Here is a 13,595-nt window from a genome sequence, read left to right on the forward strand (position 1 = left end):
GAGAGAATTACAGACAAAGACAGGCATTAGATGGAGGAACAGAGAGAAGGACAGAATGAAGGGCATAAAAAGGGACAGAAGAATAGACAGTGAGGGAGGGACAGATAGAAGGACAGAAGGATGGACAGACAGAGGAATGAACAAGGTACTGACAGATAGACGGTCAGAGAGAGACAGAGAGGCACAGGAGAACAGAGAGAGGGACAATCTCTTCCCCCTTTTCTCTTCCTCTCACTGACCTGTGCAATGGTCTCGGGATCCAGCGTTTTCCCGTGAGCCTCGGAGAATCCGCCGTACTGACTGGAGGAGGCGGAGCGGCGCATGGGTGGGCTCTCCGCCTTCCTCAGAGAATCCTGCCGCCCACCGCGCCGCCGGCACTCCGGGCTATCCAGGGCATGTGGGTGCCGCCCCCTCAGGAGGTCCCGTGGGCTGCCGTGGCCCTGGGATGCGGGGTGCAAGACGCAGTGGCTGTCGCTGGGTCGCAAGGGGGGGCGTCGCTGTGGGGGGTCACTCCTCTTCCTGTGCTTGCTGTCCGGGAGAGTTGGTCAGTGGACCACAACAGTGAGATTCAACCAGCCAGCACACGCACCCAAGACAGACGCCAGTCAAGGCTCACATATGCCCCAGTGTCATTTCCACCCCTCTGACAATCCTACCCACCCTCTCCAATCCCTCTGCTGAGGTACACTGGTGGACCCTTAAACACTTTCGTAAAGGGGGGCATTAAAACAATGAACAGCCTTTTTAACTGCGCAGCCTGGCAGACATGAACGTATTAACTTGCATCCAGAAATCGGTGTCTTAGCAAACAGACGCAATTTCTCTGAATGAACAGCAGGGGGAGTACAGTCACACTGGACAGTATAGGGATTCAGGAATAAGTACTTCATTTTCTTACAATCTCATTTTTCATCCATCTCTACTGATCTGTGATGTACCAAAAATTCCATTCATAGCCAAATAAAATGTCATTATTGTACTTAATAATGTTTCTGACGGCTACGATGCAATTGTTATGAATTCTTCAATCATGGCGTCAAAATGTCTGGCATGTTCAACCTGCCGTTGCCCAGGTGAAAAGGCCAGAGAGACACCGCAGAGTATGGATTCCCCGGGAACGGAAGACGGAAGATTCTCCCAAGCGGCCGAGCAGGGTCAAGTGAAAACAAGGGATCACAAGCGCTTCCGAGCGACGCCTCTCGGTGACTAGCAGCTCGGTCGGAATCCATTCCAGCAGACTGACCCCAGGGTGGAGGGAGTCCAGGAGGGGAAGTGACAAAAATGCCTGGCGGCCTCTCAGTTAGCGGCAGCAGGAGACTGGCGAAGGACGTGCCCTGAATTCATGTGTGCAGCTTCGCCATACTTCACACACGGCAGCTCAATCCACAGTGTGACAGTGATGGATTATAGTGACTGATATTCTGTAGAGCTGGACATCGAGAGCCGGACCGAAGTCCCAGCTGTTATTCCCCTCTTTATTCTGAAGCGGTGCTGCGAAGTCTGCAAGTCCGCTTGGTGTCACCATGGACGGGTTAATCTTTCGGGCTGGGAAGAGACTAGCCTGCGCGTGATGCTACGCTCTGACGCAAAAATGGCCCGAGTGGAGCCGGCCTGGTCTGCCTTAACAGGCACCACTAGAATAGGTATAGGGAACCCGATCCATGGAGGGCAGGTGCGTGTTTTTGGGATGGCCTCTCAATCAGCCAATAATAAAGCAGTCCAGTCCTGGGGACCCACTGTTATTGGCTGATTGAGAGGCCATCCCAAAAATCCACACTGGCCTTCCATGTATCGGGTTCCCTAGCCCTGTGCTATGAGATGGGTTCCTCTCCCATATTCCTTAGAAGGTGCTATCGTTAGGGGCAGCGCAGGGTCACGGTTGCTAAGAGAGACTCATTTCTCAAATCATCACTCTCTCACACACACACACACACACACACAGTCCTTTGACTCTCCCTGGAGATAAACCTCTTGAGGGCTCTGAGGCGACAGCAGGGTTGTATACACATTGGCCCCAGTTCACAGCCGATAGGAGAGTTGACGCTCCAGGAACCAGTCACTCACTGATTCTAAACATATCATTGGCTAATGATGACGCTATCCTCAGTATGAATTCAGGCCCCTCTTATGTCCCCCACCATAAAAAAAAAATCCAAGAATCACCCCTGGGTGAGAGTCAGGAGATTAAATAGCTGGTACATTAAAACAGTGTATGCCTTCAGCTGAGTTGTAAGTCTCTGCTGCCCTCTACAGGTGTGGAGGCCCAGGCAGCTGGCTTACCCACTGATGTAGGCCTCAGGAAGCCTGTCGGTGGGTGAGCCTGCATCCTTTCTTGAGCACTTGTCCTCCACTGCTGGCCCGCTGCTGGCCTCGCTGTCCGCTTTCTGGCTCAGGGTGTCCGAGAATGAGTCGTCCCTGTCCCAAGAAACACTCCATGATCATTTTCTAAGGAGACACCCGGTGAAACAATCTGTCGACTGAAACAGGGTCATGGTGATGGGCTGGTTCATTCACATGCTATGTATCTCCTATGATTACAGCATTGCTGTCCCGTCAAATGTATTATCCTTGTCATTCATGGGGGGGCTACACGATGCAGTCACACGTCTCCCAAGCAGCTGGTTTTATTATAAAACACCCACATGCCTCCCCCCCAGGTGGACTCAGGGTTAATGCAGAAACACTATCCGCAAAACCTCAAACCAGCATCTCATGACCGAGCGTTCCCTGTTCCGTCTCTGCAGCACGGAAGGAGGCAGCGTTCCCCGGAACACTCCGGAAAGACATCCTACACATTATGCACCCATGCAGCCATCATGGGCCTTATGCAAGGGCTTTGTAGCGCTTTCTTATTCAGCAGGAGACCTCAGACGCTGCCGGTCTCAAAAATCTCAGTCCATTTACTTGAGAAATCTGGGCCGAGCAAACAGTGAATTATTGATTCACACACCTACGCTGTGCTGCTTGAAGCAGTTATGTCACAACTGAAGTTAGCTGGCTTGGCTAGAACTAAATAATTTAATGTACAGTTCAGTTTTCCCCTTTAAAAGGACCCATTTCTAAGAACGTGTGGGCAATCAGGAGGAAAAGAGGAAGACACACAACGTCCTGTGGGAGATGGGGGCAAAGGCACCCAAACAGCCCCATTCATCACCCTGCAGAAGAAATGAGCTGACTAACTCATTCTTGTTTAACTATAATTTTTAACCCAGCTAACCTGTTAGTTAGGGAACGGAGAGCATGGTGTTTGACCTTGACCAGAATGGGACCTGACCCAACCTTCTGGTCTGTCTCTGAAGGCAGACACCATTAACTGAAGATGATGTTTTATGACAGATCCTGTACACCACTATCATCTCCATCCATTCATTTTTTCACCATCACACAGGATGTCAGGGTCAGATACTGACTCGAATCACTCTCAAGACAAAGAGCTGGATTCAAACATTTACATCTTATGTGTTTAGCGGACACTTTTATCCAAAGCGGCGGACATTTCAGATTTGCCCAGAGGCCCAATCCAAAATAACTTTATAGACCCTGGTATTCGAACCGGTGACCTTCTGATCCCAGGCACAGACAGAACATCCTAACCCTGAATCACACGCATAAAGATCTGCATTCACATGCGAGACGGACCATCCTTTAAACCCGCTCAGGAATCACCTCCCACCCCATCACCAGGATGCCCCCTCCTTCTCAGGATTAGTGTACTCACATATCCTGCACCACGATGTACTGGTGTGGTACCAGGCCGTCGATGCCGTTGTGCCGGCCCTCCCACCAGTCCTCGGAGGCGCGCTGATACAGCAGCAGGGAGGCGCCCTTCTTGAAGGAGAGCTCGCGCGTCGAGCGGCCAGCATAATCAAATTTAGCGATGGCTTCGATGGGCTCTCCTTCTGCAGGAAGGGAAGAATGCAGACACACGCTTGTAAGGCTGGTGGGGGGACCGGCCCCAGTCGGAGACCCACCTCGCCCCTGCATGAGTTGGAGGTTCAGGAGTAACTCTGACACCGTAAGTCCCCACGATCACATACCTGTGGTACTTCCTGCCATCTTACCCAAGCACTGACAAAAACATGCGACTTACAATTAGTAGCTTCTCTTTATTCTGCCCCCCACCACTATATAGGGCTGCAGCTCCCCCCCACCAAGAAGGTGCAACAGTTAAATGAGGGGATGGAGAGATGAAACATGACAGGAGGACAAGACTAAATTAATGGCCCCATCCTGCAACACCACATCTTTCAGTGGCGTGGACACACCATAGTCAGTATGACTGCCCACACGCAAGACCCGAGACTGGGGTGGTGTCCGTGTGGTTAAAAACACCTGTAAGGAAGAATTTAAGGAAGCGGCAAACAAGCAGCCTAGGAAGAAGACAGAGGGATCCAGACAGGATGTGTCGAGCGATGAGATGAGTGGCTTGAGGACGAAGAAGCTACATTCTGGCTCCCTCAGTTTCACAGCCAGCAACATCCACCCACTCGTGCCCCATACGGTCCACCAACAAATCCCAGCTCCCCACCACACGTAATGAGCACAGACAGTACAGACTGGGGACTTTGGGGGGTAGGGGTGAGGTCAGATTTATGGCCCAATCAGAGAAGGGAGGGTGCGAGCCTCCAGGGGCCATGCACCCAGACCATTCCAGTCCTTCCTATGAAATTGCATTATACTGTAAAATCAATGCACCAGCCATTCGACCTCTGATCCTTTTGCCCAATAACCACAAAAATAAAGTTAACTGACAGCAAGGATTTTTTCTCTTCCTTATATGGCAGCCCTGTTCCTGTGGTGTGAAGGTGGCACAAAGACAAGGCACCAATTAATCAATATGTCTGGTCCAATTTAACAGTAATTAAACATTAATAGCCAAATGTAACTAAATCAGCCCTTGTGTTGCACAACACAATTAGGTTCAAATGACTGTTCAAATGATTTAGGCACCCACATAGATAAATGATAAACAAATTAATGCTTTATATATAAAGATAACCAATCTATGGGACATTTCTAAACTTGTAATGACATCACTGGAGAGAAACACATGGGAATCGACGAGCCTGAAGGGAGTTTCGATTCAGAGCTATAGTCCTTATAGCTCAGTTTCCTGTTTGCTGAGGACAATACCCGGCACAGCCCCTCACAATCCACAGGAAAGACAAGCCCCTCTGGAAGGGGGGAGGGGGGCATTACCAATGGCAAGGAACAGCAACCATAATAACAGAAGATCAGGAAATACAACATTCAGGCAATATGTGCAGCATATGGTTACACAGTCAGTTATGTACTTGAACAACAGAAAAGCACTGAGCAAATAACTTGTCGCGTCCGACTTGATCTGGCAGGGGAATTCTGGAATTCATTGGCTTCCATCACCATGGAAATCGACCCCTGCCTCATAGAGCTGGGAGGGGCCCATTTGCCTTCCCAAATGGTAGCGGTGGGGGCAGTGCTCCAGCTATCGGAAGGCTTTGCACGTCCTTCCTCTACGCCTGTGGCGACGTGGTATTTGAATGACGGCCGTCCTCCTGTAAGACGGGATGTCAGAGGCGTCCCAAAGGGAGGGTGTTTGCACCGCACCCCTCGAGATGAATTGCAGTGTCTGACAGCGGAGATGAATGAGACACCTCTCCAACCCCCCCCCCCACCAAACCACTCCCACTTGTGTCTAATCATCTCCCAGGTAGAGAGGGAAGCTCGCGCTTCATTTGGCTGGACATCTTCCCATCACCTTGGAGGAGAAAATGCTGGGAAGCGACAGACACCATTCGGCACGGCAGTGCTGCCCTTCAGCAGTGCCCTATATATATTATATATATATAAAAGAAATTTAAAAAAAATCGCACACAAAATCTGATTGTTGAAAAAATGGCAGGTTTCACGTTACAGTATTTTGAAAGATCCCAAAATGGCAGGTCGAAATGTGAAAAGTATCCCTTGTACCTGGGGCAGTTTTCCCAGTTTTTTCCTGTCACTGAAAGGCGGGAGAGGAAAAGGGCAGAGTAACATTTCAGCGCCGGGTGCTGCTGGGACACAGAGTCAGTTACCAGTAACAAGGCAAAGCTAACAGGAGAACGAGAGACCCGACCAGCAACTCAGACGCTCCAGCGAGGGACGCAGGGAGCGAGGATAACAGCGGCCACCTACCATCCTCGCTGGTGTGGGGTTCAGTCCCCCCATCCTGCTCCACCTCCTCCAGGGCGCCGTGCTCACTGTACGGGCTGTCACTGCGGGCAGAGGAGGGGACATCAGTGCTGAAAAGCCCCGCAATCTGACCTCGAACCTCCACCCCCCACACAGTGCCATTCTTCTGATGTCAGCTGCTTTGCTTTTTGAAGGTCAGCACCAGAAGGAGACTCACTTCTACACTGTGAGGACATAAAGACCGCAAGTTAACCTGCTTACACTTATGCATCTTCAAAGCCGCAAAAGGGGAAACTCCGTCTCTGCATTCAGAATTACACCCCCCAGAACACCCCCACACTCGGATGCACCACAGCAACGAACCTGATGACTACCAAGGTACGGCACCGAAACACTCGATAGCGGCACATTCCTGAATCTGACAGACCTTCATATAAAGACAATCATCTGCCTCAACATACACTCAATTCTGACACTGATTCTTCTACCCTAAACCCCAGGGAACTGTGACCTCCTTATTGTGCCAACTCTGGGCGGAACCATACTTGGTGTTCAGCATGGACCTTAAGTACAGGTGGGGGGACCGTGACAGTTTGACAAGTCTCAGGGATCCGTGTCACATGGCAGAGGAACCTGCCAGGCTCGTTAATTACACTCGTTTGTTAAAGCTTCCCTCTGGCACCTTTCCATACCAGGCTTTCTCCGCATGGATTAGTCGTTAATACATCTAGCAAAGCCCCAGCCTTTCTTTGCATGAGAAGCCGCAGCGTGAAGTCAGGCATTAACAGGATGCGATCGAGCAAGATCATTCTGTGTCTGTGTGGCGGAGAGTTGGCGCGGCTTTGGGGTGATTCCGAGGGCATCTGCCCCTTCCAGCACCCATTAAAGCTTCACAATCTCAGAGACAGGGAGCTACCAAAAAGGTGGGGATTTAACAAGCTCCCATTGGCTGCCTCGCCTACAGGGAGAGAGGAGCGCAGCGACGAGCCGCAATGGGTCTCATTTCAGGCTTAAGGAGGATGCCATGGCGATAAAGAGCGAGGCAGGCACGCCGCAGGAAAACCGCGCTTGCGATTCGGAAGATGAGGATTCAGGTACACAGCTCTGTGATTACTTTGCCAGGCGACTTTATAAAAACAGAAAAAGGTCTGTCGTAACGATGACATGGTGACAGTTGTAATTCGCAGGTTTACACAAGCCAGCTTGCACTCTTCACACATCGCTGAATTAACTGAAGATGTGTCATCGTTCATTATAAACCGAGCCAGTGAGTTACGCATACTACCTCCCCAGAGATGTGTCCTCCAGAGGTATGTGTGCCCACAGCCCTGGATGAGGATTACAGACAAGAGCCTACGGAGAGTGCCTCCATGATGCCGGAAGGAGCACAGCAGCAGAAAGCCGATGTAATAAACTGTTACCAAGTGACAGGACACTCGCTCTCCCAGTCCAGTTCGCTGGGCCCCTGAGAAAGGCCCTTAACTCCCCAAAAAGCTCATGTAGTGCCAGGTGAATGGCTGACCCTCTGCTCGGATTCCAAGTGTCACTCAGAACTTTACACATATGTGTGTAAATCTCAAAGTATATGAGAAGAACTGTACTCATACATCGGAAAATGGCAAATAAAGCATCATTTCATTTCCTTGTCATTTCATTTCATTGTTATTTCCTTTAATTTCATGACCTTTCCAACATGGAGCACCCGGCCTTCTCACCAGTAGTCACCACCAGCCATACACTTCTCATATACAGGCCCCTCTAGCTCCTTGGCGTCAGGGAAGATGGCCTCGTGGTGGATGATGATGGTCTTGATGACCTCGTTGACTTGCGCCTGGCAGGACACCTGGTCCTGGATGTCGGGCGAGGACATCAACGTTGGGCCAAAGCAGATTGCGAGGTTGTAGGGGTCCATCATGTTCTCATCGCTGTACTGGGAGAGACTGCGGAGAGGAGGGAGCAAGATGGCCACTTTATGGGAACGTCTCCATGGTGATATGCTTCTGTGAATGACACACTGCAAGCTGCTGGTGGTTACAAAATCAGAGGTTCTAAGATCCTCACAGCGGTTCAGGCGACTGCATGACTACTCATGCCTCTTCATTATGCCAGTCAAAAGCAGGTGATGACAGCCTCTCTGCCCAGACACATGAAAGATGCGACTCATTCTTGTGACTAGCAACCTCAGCACAGATTCAGCACTTCCTCCACTTAACAAGAGATATCCTAAGGTAACACAGTCCCTTTCCAATTCCAGAAACTGGCACGCTGCTGGACCTCGGATAGCTAGATTCTGCCTTGTGCCATACCACCCATCCTGGCCTGTCCAAATCACTACCCTAACTTCTTGTGTCCCTGCCTATGCTCCACGCACTCCACCAACCTCCCACCAAACCAAACAACCGACGCACGGCCGATAGCCCACTGATGCTGCAACCAGTCTACCAACGTCCCACCAAACCGAACAACCAACGCACCCCCATAGCCCACTCATGCTGCAACCAGTTTACCAACGTCCCACCAAACCAAACAACCAACGCACCCCCATAGCCCACTCATGCTGCAACCAGTTTACCAACGTCCCACCAAACCAAACAACCAACGCACCCTCCAATAGCCGACTGATGCTGCAACCAGTCTACCAACGTCCCACCAAACCAAACACCGACGCACCACCCAATAGCCGACTGATGCTGCAACCAGTCTACCAATGTCCCACCAAACCGAACAACCAACGCACCCTCCAATAGCCAACTGATGCTGCAACAAGTCTACCAACGTCCCACCAAACCAAACACCGACGCACCACCCAATAGCCCGCTGATGCTGCAACCAGTCTACCAACGTCCCACCAAACCAAACAACCGACACACGGCGCAATAGCCCACTCATGCTGCAACCAGTTTACCAACGTCCCACCAAACCAAACAACCAACGCACCCCCCAATAGCCGACTGGTGCTGCAACCAGTCTACCAACGTCCCACCAAACCAAACAACCGACACACGGCCCATAGCCCACTCATGCTGCAACCAGTTTACCAACGTCCCACCAAACCAAACAACCAACGCACCCCCCAATAGCCGACTGATGCTGCAACCAGTCTACCAATGTCCCACCAAACCAAACAACCAACGCACCCCCCCATAGCCCACTCATGCTGCAACCAGTCTACCAACGTCCCACCAAACCAAACAACTAATGCACTGTCTATATCCCGCTCATGCTCCGCCCACTCCATCAATGTTCCTCTACTTTCCAGAAATTGAGTCCAGACTTACTGGTTGAGGAAGGCGAAGAGGTAGCGCATGATCACCAGGACAGACCTGGGCAGGGTCAGGAGGATCTTCCGGATGTACAGAGCCCTGTCGTACAGCTTCTCCAGTCCTGTGGAAGAAATTAGCCCCGTAAACCAAAGCACACGTTGCTTCAGTCTACCAGTTAGCCATTTAGGAACAGGAATGTCCCAGTCTATATTTTGAACACTCTCATCTGTCACAGTATCATTACCGTTGCATAAAACTCAAACATATGTACCCTGAACAGGCTTCTACCCTGTTCTGTAAATAAAACGGAGAAAGATGCTTTAAATATTTTCAAAACACTATTTGAATCTTTGAAGAATCTCAGAAGCTCTTGAGACCCGGCCTGTTCGGCTACCCTGCTGCGTGCTCGAAAATCCGAGGAAGGAGACAAGAAAACGGGGAAACAACATCAGACGAGTCCCTGACTCAGAATGGGCCGGAATGACATTCAGGAATAATTAAGCATTTCAGACGGCATATCATCTGGGTGCAGATACTGTGAACAAGAGACAAGTCAGTATCTGCTGCTGCAGATTCAGTCCCTGACTTCCTATCCCACCTCTGCCCAAGCCGGTCATGCGGCCGTGGGAAATCTACCCTCCGCTCTTACAGCCCAGGCGCAGGTTACTCCCAGACCGCCGCTACGTGGACATGTAGGGAGAAGGCTGAGATAACAGTACACAGCTTCGAAGAGGAGAAACTCCGCGGTAAATGGGAATAAGAGAGGTAAAACACACACAGTGTGTCACGTGGGACCGAATGGGGACAAACTGAGCCTTTAAAGCCCATAGGTAGAATTAAATCACACGGCATGCAAGCTGCACAAGCTTACTGCCGGCAATTAAAAACCACCTAAGAAAAACTAAGAAAAAAGCAACACATTAAGATGTACATGTAAACACGTATTCATCTGTTGATTTAAACGAATAACGTGAAAAACTGGAAATAAAATGGTGCGAATAAATGAAAAAAACAACAGGTAAAAGAGGAGCAGAGCAGTGTTACTTTTGTACCTTTTGGGAGCTGCTTGTTAAATACAAAAGCACTGTGTGTCAGCGGGAGCACCAGCCAAGCGGCGTGGAGGCGGAATCCTTAGATTTGAAAATACGCTTGTTAATTTCTCACAAACGGCAAAGTGTCAGCCATGAATAAAACATGAATAAAAAAAACGCCCCAATGAAAGTCTAAAAACTGACCCCGTGTGACAGACCCCATGAGCCAATTAACCCACCAGCATAACCCAAGCCCCGCCCAACCCAAGAGGGCGGTGCGATAAGGGCAGGGTGACTGGAGGGGAACGCTACGGCTCATTTGTGCACATCATAAAACCCCCCCTTCCCCAAACCCCAACTCTCAGCCCCCACTCCCCTAGGAAGCCCATTTACATGCGACACACTCCGTGGAACATCTCAGCCCCCAGAAGCCGGGACTCACTTTGACAACTGCTCTCTCCTGAGAGACGGGGCGGTGCAGCTGCCTGCAGGTCTGCAGCTTCACCTCCATAAAATTCAGATCTTAAAGAGCACTTTCCACCAGCTGGGAGAGACCCAAAAATAACCACGAGACTCCGGGTCCACCTGCCTCTCCAGGGAGCAGCTCTGAAGACGTTCACCTTACATGACCACCTTGCCGAGTTCCTTCTCCGACAATCTCAGGCTTAAACCAAGGTGCACTTAGTGGAAATGCTTAAAAAGCTCAGCGAGTGGGTCTGGGGAAGTATCAAACTGTATCACTGTGGACCCAGAGCTTGCAGGAATCCGAAGGACTCCTCCTCCTCTGAAAAGGAGCGTCTATCAAGTCCCAGATGCGGTCAGCAGCACCCCACAAAGGCCTGGTCGACTCAGGCCTGCTGTCGCACGTAACATACAAATCGCTGCTTGGCATTCATGGCAAAGCCTGCTCCAAGCCACCCACGGCACGCAAGAAAAGGTCAAGAGGCGGCCTGCGGCGAATATGGAATGAGCGCGGTCCGCCGTCCTGACAAAGCAGCTTCAGACATCTGCTCTTCCCACTCGTGTCAATCGTGCGATTATGTTGCCGGCACCTCTCCGCATTTCTGCCGCACAATTACAGGGTCCATCGAGGGGCCAGTAAAAGTGCCTTGATGTGCTCCAAGACAAACGCTCAGCTGTTTAGAAGCTCGGGGAGAGACGCGGAGAGAGGACTGAACGCACAGGATGAATTCTGCTCCCAGCCTCAGGATACTTGGCCAGAAAGACCCTTTGATGGCAAACGGACCACGACTCAAGAGCCACTTATTGTGTTGTGGTGTGGAGACCCTTTGAGTCCATGAACAAGGCTCATGCCGTCCCGATTCCCGTCTGCCACAGAGAGAACGTTTAACACGGGCCCACTCACTGACGGAGGAGATGAGTTCGTTAAATCGCTCCTTGGGGAAGAGCGGATTCTCCAGACCTCGGACGTACAGCTTGAGGACACCTGCCACAGAGTTCATGTCGTGGTTGTTCTCCTCGTCAGCCAGAGGATCGTTACCTGAGAGAGAAAACAAGGGAATTTACCCGTGTTAGACCTGCCGCTCCGACCAAGCCTTTAACGACACTCGAAGTCAGAGTCACTGACAGAGCAGAAATAGAGGAACACACATTTAAGAAAGCAGGATCAGACAATCCCTGGAGCGACTGAGCAGGGGCCCAAACGTGACATGGGCCCTGGGATTCGAACTAGCAACCTTCTGATCACAGACACAGCCTCCTAACCCACTGAGCCACACACCGCTCCCACGTGAACAATAATAATAAATGGCCAGACATAGCCGTCCAAGATTTAAACACATTCTTCCTGGATTTAAATGATTTTTATCTCGGGGTGCACACAGATTTTAAATATTACATTTTTTCCTTTTTTGCTAAAAAAATCATCAGATTTCCGAAGCTTCTCACCAGCATCAGTAACTAGATTTTGAGAACATTAAGCCCCAAACAGAAGCAGGCAGCTTTTTCTTTAATGGAATCCCACCCCCCCCCTCCAGCATGACCAGACCAGAATCACACACCTCTCTCGAAGGAGTTCTTTATATCATTGACTTCCACCTGCGAACCCGGCACACGGAATATCCCCTGATGCTGAAGACCTAGAGGGAAGACAGGAGGACAGGACAAGAAATGTGTCAATATAATACTCATACTTCATTAATCCTGATGAATCTTGTTCTCTAGCTTGGGGGTCACAGCGCAGGGTCAGCCAGCGTGCAGTGCCCCAGGAGCTGGGGGGGGGTTAAGGGCCTTGCTCAAGGGCCCACGGACATGTGACTATTCTGCCAAGGCAGCCTTGCGATCACAGGCCTGCCCACTGAAGCACACACACACACACACACACACACACACACACACACACACACACCCTTCCCCCCTTTGTTCTTGAAGCTTTCTGAAGAACACTGGAGATCAGAAGCTATAATATAGACGGTTAAAGTCTCTAAAGTCCCTAAAAGAGAATTTTGCTGCGGCGATTAATAAAGTAATAGTAAGCAAGAACAGCAGCAGTCTGCCCAAGGGTCTCCTACTCTGGTTTAGCTTATATAAACTAGGAGGGACAGTTCAGTGTTGAATTAGTCCAGAATTTAGTTCTGGCGCCTTGATGGTAAAGTTCTAGTAATAATTCACTCAAATTTTCGTAGTTTCCTAGTTTTTTTCCTCATAAGGACATTTGCATTCTCCTCCAAGGACTGGAGTTATTATGAACTCGAATCACTAGGCAAATTTTTGATGCAGAAACACACAGTAAACAATGTGGAATCTGGGTGTAACCAAGAGGAACAGAATTCAACACCGCTGTGCTAGAAGCAGGGAGCTCCCTCGGCGCCTCGGCATTGTGATCACAGCACGCCGGCGGAATCGCGATCACAGCACGCCGGCGGAATCGCGATCACAGCCCCCCGGCGGAATCGCGATCTCAGCCCCCCGGCGGCATCGCGATCACAGCCTCCTGGCGGCATCGCGATCACAGCACGCCGCCGGAATCGCGATCTCAGCCCCCCGGCGGCATCGCGATCACAGCCTCCCGGCGGCATCGCGATCACAGCCCCCCGGCACCATCGCGATCACAGCACGCCGGCGGAATCGCGATCACAGCCCCCCGGCGGAATCGCGATCACAGCCCCCCGGCCATGAGGCGTTCGCAGGC

General features: G+C 50.8%; 1 protein-coding gene across 1 annotated transcript in view; it reads right to left on the reverse strand.

Annotated features, from left to right (window-relative positions):
* The window catches only part of LOC125715830 (SLIT-ROBO Rho GTPase-activating protein 1-like), a 68,847-nt gene that overhangs the window by 2,163 nt on the left and 53,089 nt on the right, over positions 1-13,595 (reverse strand). Inside the window, exons 14-21 of the mRNA XM_048987843.1 lie at positions 12,466-12,543; positions 11,811-11,945; positions 9,429-9,534; positions 7,866-8,090; positions 6,154-6,233; positions 3,719-3,899; positions 2,281-2,415; positions 240-528 (exon numbers count right to left, since the gene is read on the reverse strand). Of these exons, the coding sequence (XP_048843800.1) occupies positions 240-528; positions 2,281-2,415; positions 3,719-3,899; positions 6,154-6,233; positions 7,866-8,090; positions 9,429-9,534; positions 11,811-11,945; positions 12,466-12,543 (1,229 nt within the window). The remainder of the gene's footprint in view (positions 1-239; positions 529-2,280; positions 2,416-3,718; positions 3,900-6,153; positions 6,234-7,865; positions 8,091-9,428; positions 9,535-11,810; positions 11,946-12,465; positions 12,544-13,595) is intronic.

Source organism: Brienomyrus brachyistius, chromosome 1, assembly GCF_023856365.1.
Source record: "Brienomyrus brachyistius isolate T26 chromosome 1, BBRACH_0.4, whole genome shotgun sequence".
Classification (NCBI taxonomy): Eukaryota; Metazoa; Chordata; class Actinopteri; order Osteoglossiformes; family Mormyridae; genus Brienomyrus; species Brienomyrus brachyistius.